This window comes from Hetaerina americana, unplaced genomic scaffold (genome assembly GCF_022747635.1).
Source record: "Hetaerina americana unplaced genomic scaffold, ioHetAmer1.1.p SCAF_19, whole genome shotgun sequence".
NCBI lineage: Eukaryota > Metazoa > Arthropoda > Insecta > Odonata > Calopterygidae > Hetaerina > Hetaerina americana.
In genome coordinates, this window is record NW_027286752.1 from 2635206 (window position 1) to 2652462 (window position 17257).

General features: G+C 35.6%; 1 protein-coding gene across 1 annotated transcript in view; it reads left to right on the top strand.

Moving 5' to 3' along the window:
- Nak (Numb-associated kinase) overlaps window positions 1–16928 on the top strand; it is a 51278-nt gene extending 34350 nt beyond the window's left edge. Inside the window, exon 14 of the mRNA XM_071584467.1 lies at window positions 10775–16928. Within this exon, the coding sequence (XP_071440568.1) occupies window positions 10775–13500 (2726 nt within the window). The 3' untranslated portion in view covers window positions 13501–16928. The remainder of the gene's footprint in view (window positions 1–10774) is intronic.
- The last annotated feature ends 329 nt before the right edge of the window (window positions 16929–17257 follow it).

The following is a 17257-nucleotide window of genomic DNA, read 5'->3' on the forward strand; positions in this document are numbered from 1 at the left end:
GATGAATGTGGGATCGGATTCAGCCTCGCAAATCATGTCTTTTGCGACGTCAACACGGTCTCTTTTTTGCATGAAATTGAGGTCTTTTGGCACCAACTTTGCTGCTACACGACGGAAACCCAAATCATTAACCACAATGTCTTGGGCGGATCCATAGGCAATGTTCAAGTCCTCCGCTATTTCTCTGATGGTTAATTTGCGGTTATTGACCAACATTTCTTTTACTTTATCAATTTTTTCACCGACTTTCGATGTCGATGGTCTGCCACTGCGTTCATCATCTTCGATTGACTCACGACCACTTCTGAACCGCTCGTGCCACTGGTAAACGACCGTTTTTTTTTAGAGAATCGTTGCCGAAACACTTTTCCAACATTTCCAACGTCCGTGCGCCACTAAATCCGTTTTTTACGCAAAATTTAATACAAGTTCGTTGTTGCAAATTTAAATCCATTTCTGCAATTGTAAAAAATTGCCAACACACAGAGATAGATGTACTCTTGGCTACGTAACTTTTGCAAATGTCAAGTTATGACACTACGATTTAAAGGGAATATCAACAACAGATGTACCAATTTAACAAAAAAAACAGAACTCAAATCGGAACGATGGGAGCGCCACACGGTGGTTATTCCGGGAACTTTTTGATCAAGGTAGTATGTTAGCAAAACTTGATTGTTTTGTCTTTTATGTTTATCAAGTCTTTATTAGGGAATCAAATTATCCTCTATCGGCAATATTATTTGTCACAGAAGTGCATATATGTGATGGAGGAAAAAGACTGCTGACAATAAGGTCAACTCCTGCTCTATTCAAAGTGTATTTGGTTTTGATGAAGTTTTCTCAGGCCTAACACTAGGTCAGGGGTTCCATATTGGCTGACGTTTCAATGCTGGACTCGTGCATCATCCTCAGGGTCTACAATGCGCGAGTCAAGAATCAAAACGTCAGCCAATACGGAACCCCTGACGTGATGGAAGACCGGAGAAGGCTTCATCAAGCAAATATGCCAGGAAAGCACCAGATCTCTATTAGGTTTTCTTTGCATGTTTAGCTCCAGAATGTTTTGCTTGCCAGATACTTTTTCAGCCTTGTTCTTTTATCTTTTAAAAATGCTCTTGCTAAAACTCCTTGGGTAACTTTGGAATTTATTTTTCTCACATATCTAGTGAAAATAGCCCATTTAGGTGAAAAAAATCATAAAAATGATTTCAAAATATTAAAAAGTTGTGCATATATGTGCTTCGGTTGGGTTATTTTTTGTTCTGAATAGGAGTTTAAGTATGCTGTATGTGGGTAGTTGTCGCATACCTGTATGAGTAATCAGTCGTCGATATCCCCCAGGGAATTGGATGAGATCATCATAAGCAAGGCCTTTGTGTAAATATCTACTCAGATGGGATTCCGCAGTATTGATGCATTGGACTAAAGATACATTGATATTAAAAGTACTAATCACTGCTTGCCTCCAGTTATTTGATATCAATTTAAAAAAGTTAAATTTGTGGTTTTTTCAACAGCTGTTAACAGTGAATTCATTGACGTTGATTGATGGATAGTTGAAGTAATTAAGTGGAAGATTTAAGCTATAATTTCTTTGAATTTTTTTATTGCTGTATATTGTAATTAATCAGACATTACTGTAAATTAGTACTGTTCTTGTGTAGACCTTTCTTTTTTCTATTGTTTCATGAAGTGGAAGCTAGACCATATCTCCTTCATTAGAAACAGTCTTTGGATTTGGGAGACTTGAGGAAACTTGAGACTTTTCTTTAAAAGTAATTTAATTTTGCCGTGTTTATTATCTTTGATTCATTTGTGATAGGCAACCCACGAAACCTTAGGTTTGCATTTTTCTCCAAAAAACTCCCAGCGCTGTATTTAATACCACATTTATTGTTATCAGGAATTATATTATCTTGGCTGTTTTAATCATTTGATGGTTCCAATTTAATTCAATTCTTTACGATTAGTTTCTAGTCTTCAGTACTTATCTCCATAATGCATGCCTTCATTTTCCTCTACATTATACCATTGATATGTTTTTAAGGCAAAAACAATTTGAATTTCTCCCAACAATCCTGTCTCATTCCTTACCCACCACTTCTTTAGTGTTTTCCATCCATTTCATTTTTTCCATTCCTTCCGACTCATACTTCTTTAAAACCTCCTGTCTATGCCTGTCCATGAAGCCTCAATGAGAAAGTTTCCCAGCCATACAAAACCTCACTCCATGTCCATATCATAAATTCCATTCTCTTTGGGATAGCTTATTTACCTAACTTAATTCTATGTATTTTTAATGTGCTTTCCTTTTAGTCCACCTTTGTGTAAAACATGCCATAAATTCCCCAGCTCTAGCTTATGTCCCCCAACTTTGATTTTTATTTTAGCCTTCCTATTTCTTCATTAAGTTGTTGCCTTCATTTTCTTATGATTGATTCTTATTCCATATCTACCCCATGGTCTTTAGTGCATTCAACTAAAATTGCAATCCCTTTGCTGACTGGTTTACCTAAAGTTGATCATCTGCTAACCTGAAATTTATCAGCTCCACCGCGTACTGTCACAAATTCATTAAATATGTTGTTGCAAGAATACACAATTGTGAAAGGCATTTGTTTTCCTTGTGTGCGCCTGAAAAATTTATTTCTAATCATTATTTTGGTCATTTTAAAATTTTCAACCCAGAAATTCGAATGCGTGGCACAGGACGGAGAATAATTTTGTCACTAAGTAGTTTTTTTTCACAAAAACACTGTTATGATCTCTTACCTTAGAAATCGTACATAATACAATTGTACATGGTTTTCATAAAATTAAGCTATAAATTAATTTTCAAGTGATTCATTGATGAAATTATATTGCTGCCCAAAAACTTGAGTGAAATTTTTGTATTCCATTATCAGCAACAACTTAAATGTTGCCACCTTACACATTGATCTACTTTAAGTATTTGAACTTAATTAAGTGGATGAATTTGAGCCAAAATTATTTGTTGATTTGGTACCATTAAATGATTATGTGATGACTTGTCCATAAAATATCATTTCTTGTGCCTTGAGCTTTCAAACCAAATTGGTATGCATGTCAATCTTTCATCAGCAAGATCATCAGTACTAATTTAGATACATGATACAGTGGAATCTTAGAAGAATCCTAAATTCTATGATTCTCCACCACTAATAGGTTTCCCATGGCCTGACCGTTGTCTTAAACAGTATGGCTTGCCCGTATTTTAGCATGTATTCGGTTTTTCATTAATGAAAAACCCCCATTAAAAATTCTAAAATAGGATTCCAATGTATATTCAAGTACTGTTGACCCATGGATATAGCCTGGAGGATTTCACCTGTTTATTTTAGGTCTCCTTAGGTATACTATTTTTTTCTGTTCTATTTTAGTTTTCTTCTTGGTGAAGAGTGATATGAAGGGAAACTGTGTTAATTTATGGTACATTTGATAATATTCCCAACATGTACTAATTTGGTACTTGAGTTCCATCTATAGGCTACCTAGACAAGTAGTACTTGACTAATGCTAAAGGGTGCTTATGTAATATTTGCATGTGCAGGCACTATAATCTGACTTACTTTATCTCCCTTGTTGCAGAGTGTGGTCAACAAAGAAAGGGTAGTCTGAAGGATTAAAGTGAAATATGGAGTTCTTGTTTCTCATCTGTCCTGGGTTCTTTGCTTGCATTCTCCCTTGATTGTCTTTGCTGGTTCATTAATCCAAGCCTCCTCTATACACTTCCCCTTGCTCTTCTTATATGCCTGTAATATCTCTGACTTCTTGTTGCCTTTTGTAATTAGGTGTAGATAAACTATGCTTAATTACACAGTTGTTCAGAGGTGGTTGCCGATTATTTGCAATGTTTCATGTTTTTAGAGCATAATTTTCTTGGTACTTGACATAGTACAAGCAGTGGTTTGATTGGTGAACTCACTTTTTAAAGCTGTGCGCATACTTTTGTCTTTTTACGTGCAAAAGCGCTAGTTGAAAGTGCAATATAAAGAATCATATTGAATGATTGCACAGCTCATAGTCATTCTGAACTATATCAAAACCTAACTAATGTGATGTAATCTCAGTTTTTGTGCTAAATTAAAATTTTAGAAAGCACAAAGGAGGTGTGAGAATGTTTGTGAATAGTTACTTTTAATTTCCAATGAACATGCTGCTGTTGCACTTCTTTAATTCACATGGTAATGATACTCATCATTGCATGTGCAAGAAAAATCTTTCCTCACCACCAGCTGGGTAAGCCTGGGTTATGTGTTCATTTATTGCCCCAAAGTTATTTACTTGGTTTTTTGCTGGCATGGGATTTTTTACATCAATTCAACTTAGAAATTGAAGGATAGGTACTGATATATGCCTTTGAAATTGTGTTGGAAGCAAATTATGCTTTTGGAATTATCATGACAGCAATTTTTTGTTTTTTTGTAATTCTTTGCTCTCTTATTTATATCAGTTGCTGAATGAAATGATTTACATAAAATTTCACTGTGTACCGACCCTGAAATAGGTTTGATTGAGGGTGGAGTGTTTTTTTTTCCCTTCAATCTAAGATAACATCAGAAAAAATTTGCATTTTGCTATGCCTGTTTCAAAGAGAAATGTCTTTCAAGTAATTACAGTGCTCCTTTTTTAGGTCCTTGGCTCATTCAGGTATTAAATATATTTGTTATAAAATGAAGTTATAGGGAATTATGTTGATTTTATACTTCCTAATTTTAAACTATATCATTTGTACCTACCTTATTTTTTTTAGGTAAACATATTTATCCCAGTTTTAGCTGCCTCTGTTAAACAGTTATTTCCTGGAAATTGATATGCCAGTCAGCAATACATGTCAATATAAATTTCATATCAGGTACTTGATTTGAAGACTTAGATTGTGCTTGTGAGGTTTTGGGCATTTTAACTTTCTTAGTAGATTTTGAGGTGTACCTATGGGTTTAATTGTACTTATTATTAAATATTACACATCTCGTATGATAGATTTTGTTGAATGTGATTATCGCTTTATTTTTCTAATGCTGTTTAACGTATTTAGCATCACAATATGCCTCTGTTGCTGTTATCTTTATATGTGTTAATGTTTGAAAATTCTGTTAGTTATCATTTGAAGATGGTGTAATGAAGTTACTTAAGTGGGCAGGAAAGTGGCCTAAACTGTAATTGTGTCATTTCAAGAAAGTGCAAGTGAATGCTCATTTTAAAAGGAAATATTCTGAATGATAAAACATTAATGGTTTTGAGCCTGGGAATGCTTGCTTAGAGTGTTCCTAATTATCAAATATGTTGCTCATTATTAAAATTAATTGTTACTTTTATTTTATTACCCTGTTATACCAGTTCTTTAGTTCAATGTGTATTTTCCTTTAGGAGGCCTGCATATCATAAAATGATAATTATATTCCTACAATTAATAAAGTTTGTAGTTGACTATTGAATAATGGATAAATGTAGAAGAGAAATGGTGACATTCAATTGAAATGCAGTAAGGCATGTTGCAATGGTTGGCCTAAATGTACTTCTCATAATAACCACTTGAGCATGGTTGCTGTTTCATTTGCATATGATGAAATGGTTCATCTGCCTGTCATTATTATTTTTCTAACTGTCCCAGCCATTTCTCATCATAGTTTTGCAAGTAAAATTTCCAAGTGAGTGATCACTTTCCTCCTTCATAATAAGTGGAAATCTCCCTTGATGAATAGTCGAATGTTATGTGCCGTCTCTCTTTTTATCCTCCAATATTATAGAAGAGAACGATCGCAGTTGACTAAATACATGAAATGATCATTAACTTTGTGTCACTGTGGACCTTACTGCATTAGAACAGGTTCTATCCCTAGTTGCAGAATTGGATTATTTACTATGTTATTACTCTGATTATTTCTACTTGATAGATCCCTAGTAGCAGCATTGGATTATTTACCATGCTATTACTCTGATTATTTCTACTTGATAGATGAAACAGAACATTATTCCGGCCTACATTTTGTTGATTTTTTTAATAATGTTGAAAAGAATATCATTATGATGTGTGATAAAATTAAAGAAAGCTGTGTTGTATTTGATACTGTGCTGTATTTTGCATACATGCTCTAGTATTTGTAATCATTCTTGCCAAGAAAATAATTTCTCCTAAAGATTTTTATAGAATTTTATTTAAGCATTATATGAAATTCTGTTGTTGTAGAAATATAGAAAAGTTAATAGACGTGTGTATCAAATGAACTGTTCTTTCAGTTCTCTATTATTGTAACTTTGTGTGTATATATATATATATAAATATTTAAAGTATGTATCCATAAACATCTAGTCATCTGTATCATTGTGTTCTTTCAGAAGTAGTTAACTTCATTGAAAGTGTCTCTAAAAGAAGTTGGGTTATCCTCACACTTAAGAAATGGTATATGCAATGCATACTGGACACAAATGTATATAAATATATATTGAATTGTAACTTCAGGGGGCTTAACTGTCACTTGTTGGTTCATTGGATCTGCTGTATTTGTATTTTTTTAACGCAATGATGTTATGAATCAAGCAAATTATGGTATATGTAAATATCATGTACAATTTCTTAAAGCCTGTGATTTAGGCAACTGAAGTTAATTAGTTAAACATCATCCTGTGGTTGATTCCTGAGAGCATTGTAGTGGGATAAAACTGTAATAATTGACCAATCATAAAAATATATTTGTCACATTCCAAAATAGAAAAATTTTAGTGTTGATAGGTGATTAGTGTAATGCATGTGTTTTAACCTTTGGTAACCTTGTCTGGAACCACCCCTTATCAGTTTATGTGGCTTGGTTAAGCTCTGAGTTGGCATATATGGTATGACTGAGAACCGATGTTCCAGAAATATTATTTTCAATAAATCCCATTTTGGTCTCAGCTGTATGTGGAGGCAATAATAATAAAACTGATTGCCATACAAAAATGTGTGTTTTCCTTTACAATGTATTTGTTGTGAAAGCCTGATGAGGGACGTTCCAGAAAAGGTGGCTGGGTGTGCTTTAGGCTTAACTTTGGTGGCTGGGAGTAACGATCATTGGTCATGGAAACTTCTTCTCTTGTTCGTCTGTTTCACACTCTCCCATTTCTTTTTTCCTTCTTGGATATTTTAATCGCATGTAAATATGCATTGCTTGCCTCATTGAGATGAAATAAGCATAGGAGTATTTGTTTGTTTGCACCCTGGTAATCTCCACCTTTTTTGAAGCAGCCTTTATGAGGTTATATGCCATTTCATCCCCAAGTGTTCCATGGTGAAGTATTTCTTTCAGCTACATAATGGTGCTGGATAATTTGGAATTCTCTCACTTGATTATGCAATTTGTAATTTAACTATGACTCTAAAAGCAATATTCTTACCCAAATAAGGTTGTGTAAAATGTATCAGAATAGAAACAAAAACTGGATGCCCTTAGATTGATCGAATTAGCTGCAATTCATGCCATAGTTGTCATATTTAATGAAATGTGTAAGTCTATGAGATCTTCAAATTTATGGAAAAATGGCTCTGCAATTTTCATTGTCACTTGAAACTCCTGAAGTTTTGTCTGGTATATAGATTGGAAGTTTTTAGTTTTGTTAGGGTAGTTGGACTCATTTTAAATATGAAAGGAAATGTAATATTTCTCATCATCTAAAGGAGATTTAAGTACAGAGGATCCAAGAAAGAAAAATGGGAAAATTTTTGTGTGTATGCTGAAGCTTTTAAACGACAAACAGTTGCTTTTTAAATTGAAAATTTCAGTAATTATATGATGCAATTTATTGAAATGATTTTGTAGTGTAAAGGACCTTTAGTTTAATGCATTTATAACACAGCGTTTTTGTGAATGTAGTTAGCAATTTTCAGTCACTTGCAGAGCAGAAATATGTCATATTATGAAGAGTCATCTAAGCTTTATCTTCTTCAATTATTTTTTTAATGGAGTTAGTGAACTGGTTAGGCATGAGAATTTTATTAAACTCGATTTTGAAGCCTGATATGTAAAAGTAGATGAAATAGCATATTCTCTCCCTCATATTGGGATATATCAATGTGATTATTTCTGACAGCAAAAGTAAAATCATAACAAAATGATTATTTATTATCAAAATTTATTTATGGACTTTGGCTCACTTGATTGATAATGGAAAAGTGTTGTTTCCAGAGTATTTCATTTATTTGTTTGCTATACATTGTGCTCACCTAAATTGAGGAAGTGTATCCACATTAGATGAATAAGATTGTTTTTAACATTTTATCCCTGCATAAAGGAGCATTTCAAACATGAAAATTATTAAGTTGAACCTGCAAAAATCATGGAATTCAGGCATGTATGTGGAAATGATTGGGATTTAGGTGGTAGGATTAAATCAATTGAAAATTGTTTGTATTCATTATATTGGAAATTGACATTTCAGGGTAACTTTCTAGACCAAGCACACATGCTAGTTTCCTTTTCATTTACTTTATTTTCTAGTACTTCATTGAATTTATCAAACTCCCCAACCTGAGCGCCACCACCTCAGTATTTTTTTCCTATCATTTTACTAGATCTACAGCATTCATAAGCTCTTACCAATAAAGGTTACTACTCGCTATATATTCCCTTCCAAATTGAAAACTTCAAACCTAATTTCTTCTCTTTATTTTCATTATATCCGTGTTTTACATGCATCTTGAGCAACATTCCAAACAGTTTATATTTCCCTTTTTATTATTTTTAGTTCAATACTATGTAAAATACACTGTAACACCCTTTTCTTATAAAAGCTTCTTTTGTCGCCCTAGTTACTTAGATTTTTTTGCGACTACATAATTTGCAATATATTTTTTATCTTCTGTACTTAGCATCATTTGAAAATCCTAGCAAACCTTGTTCAAATAATATTTGTCCAAGGATCAAGAAAATACTAGCATGTATCATTTTTGTGCTTAATTTGATATTTGCATGGTTACCTACGTGGGAGACCCTGAGAGACCTCGAAATATTAATTACACATCATTTGTACAGTTGCACTGAAGTGCCAAAAAGGAACACTTAAATAACAATACTTTATGCTACAAAATTTGAAATTCCCATTACATGATGAACAGTCATCAGACGCTTAATATTGTGCTCTTCTTCTTCTTCTTCTATTACTTGCTTTTCCAGTTTGCTGTGTCCTTTGTTTTCCTTTCTGTGATTTGGACACTGGGTAGTCTAATTGGGTGAAGCACTCAGCTGGATAATGAGGGATCTACGTTCAAATCCTGGTCAAGTCAAATGATTTCTTACCATTTGAAGTTGATGCATTTCAATGCGCATTATTAGTTCTTTAGTTATGTTTTTGCCTTTCTTTTTGTAAAAGGGTTTTTCTCCTAAATAATTATCTTAAAAAAATGTATGAAGAATAACAAATTGGGACTATTTTACACAAATTATCACCAGTATAATTAATGCATAGCCTTGGTTATAGCATTTCATCAGTATAATTAATATATATAGAATACAGTTAAGGCATGGCAGGCTGATAAACATGTTATGATGAGAATAACAGGGTGGCCAACCATTTATGAAAACTGTAGAAAACCAAGAATGGGAATATCTTGAAAAAATCTTGCGAGGAATTATGTATTTTACCGAAAAATAGATAGTGGGTAGTACAAGGAAAAACAACCAATGTATTTTCTTTATTTTAATTTAATGTGACCAGTGATTTTGTATTTTGTCCTGTTCAAGGCTGCCATGGGCTTATATCAATAGTTATTAACATGTGTTACCTGAATGTTAGCTATAAAAATACAATGAGGTTTCTTGTTGGTTAGGTTAAAAACTCCAAACTTTGTAACTCTCTACTATAAGCAGGGTATTTATTTTGGAGAGTTCAGATTTTTAATACCAATTTTATTGACTCGTTATCTACCCATGAATGCCTATGTAACTAGGAAAAATGTTAAGGCGTTTGCACTTGTAGATTTTAATGCCCATCAGTTAGCACTCGGGAAACAAGGAAGTAATATGTGTTTGGTCATACATAGCCATGAAAAAGGACTTTTTATCATGGGAAACATCTGGACTCAGAAGCCAAATTTCTGGCTGCCTCAAATGAAGTGTGAGGGATCATCTACCTTATTTACATAAAAATATAACCTGTCTTTGGATTTTGGGAAATGCATCCAAATTGAAAGTATTTCTGTTTGGTAGGGAGAAATGATTGCATAGTGAGTACCAGCTGCAAAATAATTGGAAGAGTGGCCAATTTGTCTATCTTAATGGCTTCAAAATGTATGTGGATAGATGAGATTTAAAAGGCATGTGAAATCCAGCAGAAATTTGTGGGTAGTATGTTATATAATTCAGACAGAACATCTAAGGCAGCAGAAAGGACTGTGCATGAAAAATATACACTTCCCACCGGAAGTGAAGCTTTTGTATCTGAGGTTCGCCTAAATAAAAACAAAATTGGGTGCTCTTAGTGAAAGGAGTGTTAGGGGGAAGAATGATCATAAAAGAATGTGGATTGGATGTAGCAGTAATACATGAATAAGAAAAATAGGCATATTTATATATATGTATATATATATACACACACCCACCCACCCACACATGTATACAATCAAAAATAAATGGGAATGCTCATGGAGTGAATTGCTTCTTCAGCAAGCAGCAATTGATTCTTTTTTTTGTGATTGATTATAAACTGAGAGATGTAATCCATTCTTAGAAATTTGATAGGAATTTTAATTTATTTTCTTTCTGTTTCCTTCTACCAGAAAATACTCTGAGAAGCAAATTAGCAGGTCAAAAGATTGACTCAAGAATAGAAAATGATGACAGCAGTACTAGTGGTGGCTGTGATGGCGAAGATTCAGCAAGCGGCACAAATGCAGGTGCTTTGAGTTCAGGATCATTTGTTCGTGCTCCTGCAGAAGATCGGTCCAAGTATGAAAAGCTAACCTTCAACCAGGAAGATGTGTCTGGAGAAGATGAAGAGGACTCCAGTGGGAAAGACGATGGCTGTGCAAGGACTGAGACCAAACCATCTAGTATTGATTCTTCCAAGAGGGGAAGTGAGAAGGCCATCAGAAAGGCCTCATACAAGTTAGAGGGTCAAAAGGATGCCCCCGAGGAAGGCAGCTCCAAATTACATTCAGATGATTCCATTGGGTCTGCCAGTGATTTGAGGGCCCACAATGAGGATGATGATGGGGAGCAGGAGGAAGAGAATGGTAGTTGTGTAATTGGCAGCAAGAGAGGGAGTCAGGCAACTGTGAAGGATAAGTGTCCCCCATCGTTGAACTACCATTCTTCCAATTACAATGAAGGGGATGAAGGCCAAAATGTGAGACGAAGGCGAAAAAAGAGAAGGCCTCTTAGGGACAAGGAGGATATCCATGGGCAGCAGAGAAAAGTAGGAGATAATAACAGCGAAGATGATTGCTCGGAAGAAGATGAGGCTAATGAAGATGAGTTGGAGAATGAGGAGAAAGAAGATAAATCCTCCTTGAATCAGGGCCGAGATTTGCTCTTTGTTGGGCATGAATATGGTGACAGGCCACTGCTTGCTGATGATGAGCTGGACCAAGCTGAAGACACTGAAGGTTTGGGTGATCCTGAAGGTGAGTCAGTGGGTGACATTGCCGAAGCAGAAGGTGGCGCGGGTACATTCTGGACAATGGGCATGGCTCGGAGGAGAAAGGCTGGGGGTCCCAAGAGTGGGAAGTCCATGTCTTGGGAAGATGGAGGGAGTGTTATTAAGGAAGCTGGTGAAGCTGAGGAGTTGGATGTTTTTGCCCTTGCACCATTTACCAAACCAGTCCGTCCCACAACACGAAGGGGCAGCATAGGAATTTCAAGTTCTGGCGGTGGGAGTGGGGCCAGGAGCCGGAGTGGTAGCCGGCAGAGGAGGAGCCACCGGACCAGCCACGTAGCCAGTGGACCTGCACCCTTCCTGAGCCGCAGCCAGCCGACATCCCAGACTGTTTCACCAATGGATGTCTTCGGACGAGTTCCTCAACCGCCTCCAGTGTATGCCCGTCCATCATCTTCTACCGGTATGCAGGGTGCTGCTTCACTTCCAAAGCCTTGTAAAGAATTTGATGGGGATGCCATTGGAAATCCACCCAAAGACAATAGTGAAGAGCAGACTAGGGAGGAGCAGTGTCCACTTCTCCTCGAGACTGGATCTCCTCCCAAAAACCAAATAACACCTCTTCCACCCATACTGCCAGCTCCTAGTTCAAAGCCACATGTGCATTCCACTGGAGGTGATGTCAGAAAGGAGCGTGAGTTTGTCTCCAACTCTGATGGAATTCATTCTGGACACCATTCCTCTTCAAGTCATCACTGGTATGAAAACATTGATGTAACTGCATGTCAGGTTTCCCCAAGTGAGGCAAACACCACTATGCCTGGTGATAAAATGGTTAAAGACAGAGATCTTTTTGGATCTGCTCCATTCAGGGAAGCATCATGCAGCAAGAATCCATTCCACCATTCCCCCGAGAGTGACCCCTTATTTGGTGCTTCGGTAATGCCTATGTTAGCCCAATCCACCCCCGAGAACGCCATGGTCGCAGAAAAGTTGCCTCAGAATTATCCATCCATCCCAGCAAGCATTGGTCAGCTAAACATGAAGGCAACCAATGCACCTCCACCAAGCCCAGCTGTGGCATCACCATCCTCTGCAAACATTCCTAATTCCACGACACCCACCCAACCTGATTTATTTGGTGCAGTTCCATTTGCAGAAATGGCATCCCGCATTCTAAGTCTTCAGCAGAGGGATCCACACGGCAATTGGCACAGAAAGGCCACCCCTCACCAGACACAGGGCCACCTCCGACGTCCCATTTCCTTGGCCGTGGGCTCGAACGTGTTCTCATCGTCCGGGCCGGCTTCCCTCCCACCATCCCTTCCACTCTCACCTCAGTCATTCCCATCCCCATCTTCGTCCACCCCTTATGTGCCTGCAAGGGAGAACAGTACAGTGTACTCCCCTTCCATGAGCGCGAACCCCTATGCCTCCATCGGGGAGGAGTCCAAGGTGAGCATGGATCCCAATCGGTCAGTGGCAGAGGGGCAAGGTGATCCCTATGCAGCACGCGTCCACAAGAAGGTAGGTGGGGGCAGCCGAGGGGGTGATCAGTCCAAGTACCACCACTTGGTTGTTGATGAAGAGGATGAGGAGCGCCAGAGATCCAAGGCAATATCAAACTCTGGACCACTGACCCCCACAACCTCAACTCCCATCTCGAAGAAGAGCAAGGTGAGGAAGGGTGGACAGTCTTCATCTCAAGGTGGTGTTGGTGGCCGCTCAGTTGGAGGCAAAGGTTGTGGCTTCAGCAATATGAGTTTTGAGGACATTCCAAGTGAAGAGGAAGCGGCAGCAGTGGGTGCAGGCTGCTCTGAAGGGAGGTACGAAGTGGTGAGGGTAAGGTACCAGAGGGAGGGTGATTGGTACGGCTCCCTCAAGCGCCGGAGCAATCCCTTTTCTTGAAAATGGACCACACTGAAGTGATTTCCACCCAAGGGAGTCATTTCGCCAGATTGGTCACAATGGGAGTCAATATCGGAGAAAGAGCTCGAAAATACCATGAGTGTGACTCATGGACAATATTTTGCATTTATTGGCTGCTTTTTCTTTTGCACTGCTTTTATGTTGTCTCATGGGAAAATTTGGCAGGTTAACAAACGAGAATCGTTTTGCTCGTGTGGAATTTGCCAAAGATTGATTTATCATTACCATTTTATTTGTGGTTTTTGGAGTAGCCATGTGTCTGTCACAATAAAGTGGCATTCATGATTATGATTGTACTCTCAACAATGTGATTTTTTCCATCCAAAAGGTCAAACAATTGAACTTTTTATGATTCCCTGTTGTTGTTTTGCAAATGAGTAAAGAGGACTAATTTTTAGGTGTAGTAAAACTGAAAAGAATGACGGATGACATCTTCAGCAATACATGATAATATATGTGATGGTGGAAAAAAAGTCAATTGATATTAAGCATTGGTGAAGGTTATTTTATTCCTGTTCTCCAGTACATTTATTTAGACTGTAAAAAGTTGTACATTATCAAAATCTTCTTAATTTATGAGTTAGCCTCCTTGGATCATACAAATTTATGCTTTTAAAAAAATGTTGAACTATTTTGCTAATCATTAATGAGTTTGCATACTATATTTTTCTTTTTAAATATTCAACGTGCATGTATTTAATTTTCAATGCATTATATGCAAGCATTTTATCCTATCATGTTGTCTTCGGGATTTGTTATAATTTTAGGTTAGCCATGTAAATTGTAGGATTATCTTTGACAGTATTTTGTCGCATTTCAATGTTATTTATATTTTACTTATTTAATTTGAATCTGCTTGAGCCAAAGGTATATGAATGTTAAAACCTTCATCCAAACTCTATGTCTAAGAAAGACATTTTTATGGGTGTTTGAATTTGTTTATAAGAATGTTCTTTATTACTAAATGGGAAAGTTACCAGCAAATGAAATGGCTGTACATAAAGTTGAATGGTGTATATTTATTGAGAACCAGATTTAACTCTAGATATGATTGAAAAGTTTGCTACAGTTTGTGCTGTAATATTTATATATATATAGTGGTTGACATTGCCTTATTCCTATTAAAAGTAAGAAAATTGGCCCATGTATGACTTAGATGTTGGTGCTATGGCGATTCAAACCACAAAAGTATTTATTTTTTCTGGTCTTTCTAATGGTTATTTAACTACGTGTTCATTCCATTTTATATCTACCGAATGAGACCAAACAATTTTACTTTTGAATGTTGCTTATTGCTAAGCTGATGGCTACATTCCTATCTTTCATTATACATATTGTATTTATGAATTGGTGATTGACTACAATTGCCTATTGTTAAATCAAAATCATTTGTCAATTTTTTTGACATTCTCAATTGAAATTAATCAGGTCGAAGCCAAATTTATATTTGGCTGAAGATTATTTAAGAAAGATAAATTTCATATTTTTATTTCCTATTTTCCTGCTCTTAGCAAGTTATGATCCTGAAAAGAAGTTATTAGCTGGGGTTAAATATCAGAAAATGAAAAAAGGGAGGGTATTGCTTGTATTTTCATATTTTAGAATTATCATTACCTACATTCGAATTAGGAAGTTATCATTTTTGAACTTCTTACGGTGCTTATTATATTTTCAGAGTAGTTTATATATACATACGTATGCGTACTCTAGAGAAAAATAAGCAGTGCCCTCCATACACTACATGTAAGAAATATTTGTCAAACTTGTCTATCAATATTTTATTGCAACTTACGTGTAGTAACCAGTGCCTAATGTCGGAGGTGGCTAGATAAACCCAAAATATGCAGATAAATCTATTATTCTACTGGAAAACCATTTAATCACTTAAATGAACTGATATGCAAAAAAAATCAATATCTAGTTGCTTGTGGATTAAATAGTTGTGATCTACTTGACTACCAAATGTGAGATATGTTTGTTCCAAGCAAAAACAATGAACCAAATTACTTAAATTTGATGTTATTTTTGCCTGTTCCAGATGAAATTCGAAACTTATTTTGATTGAAATTTTGAATGAGAAATACATAATGAATACATGGAAGAGCTAATCTGATGTGCCTTTAATGAATGCTAATAGAATGAAATTAGTCGTAAGTACATAATATTTTCTTCTATCTACTGCTATCACCAGCTGTATCACTTAACTATATTTATCAGTTCGAGTACTTGACGTCCAGTTGCCATAGCAATTTTATTTGCAAGATATAACCCACTCTTTCCAGCATTTCAATGATGATGGTTTAATCAATTTATCAACAGTTAATCTGTGCATTGAACATACACTATTGTGAAACACATCAGGGGTACTAATGGCAGAATTTTTACCTGTATGTCAACTATGAGAAATGCATTTGGCATTGAACAACTACAAAATATGACTAAAAGCAACTGAAATCAGCTACTCATGTGAAGATATCTGTTTTTGCAATGTTTTAAATGTACTGTTATTTATTTCAAATATGAATTTCCTGTGATTAATTTTCACCAAAATGCCTCTTGGCCTATATTCTGAATATTTTGTTTGACAGCTATTCAATGCTTTTGCATTACATTGTAGACTGAAATAGTAAACATTGCTCAATCAAAGTGTTTTAACTTCTGGGTAAGGATCTTAGTGTCAGGTTAAAAAATAGAATAGGAAAATGAAGACTATTAGGTTTACAGACAAAGAATGACAGCTTGTACATACATACGTGCATTTATTTAGGCTAGGTCTTGTTAAGTACCCTATGGTGCTTCATTCCAAGCAAATTTACTCTAAAATACTTAAACCGACAGCATTGAGCAGCTTTCTATTTTTATTTTATCATTTATAAATCAAGTTTGGTATGTTATATATTTTTTCCTCAGCTTTTTATGCAATTTTGAAAAAATACTTTTTATTTTCTGCAAAGATTTTCATCTTGTCTCTTATTTATCTCTCAGTTTTTATCGAAGCTTGCAATCTTTTATTTTAATATGAATTACAAGTTTGCATTCCAAAAAGGTTGTTGTATCAACATGAAATTTAATGCTTAAGTGTAGATTTAATCTGTAGAGCTTTGATTTTGTACAGTGTATACTTTTCTTTCTGGTCGGATGTTGTACAGTGGTATATTTTTATCATATGTCCTAGTTCGGAGGAACAGCTGTTATTACTCTTGTAGATACATTTTAAAGACTTTGTGTTAGAGGAAATTTGGCATTAAACATCAGGTGCCAATATGTAATGATTAACCTCATAATAATGATAATAATGCCTTACCAGTGAATGAACTTAATTGTTGGTATGTTAAACTTTGTTGAGTAACTCCTGTGTATAGGAAATGTAAAAAAATCTATATATGTATACTGAATAAATTATAGTATTAAAAAGTTGGATTGTTATCAATTAATTTAATGTATTTGCCGTTTTTTTTCTACCATTCATGTTATTTGTGCTCTTTTATGCACATAATGTGCATACTGGTTAGTTCACATTAAAGAATAGTTTTATTTTTATTTTGAAATTTTTGGAATAAAAATGAACGGATTATGCATTGAAAAGTGGGTTTCAGGGCGAGTACCATTTTTTAAGTTTTCATTTAAGAACTCTTCTCACTGTCAATTGCATGTGATGTTTAAGGGAACAATGGATTTTACTTGAAATTTTGAGTGAAAATTACTCCTTCGACAAACGTTCTCCCTAGTGCCCTCA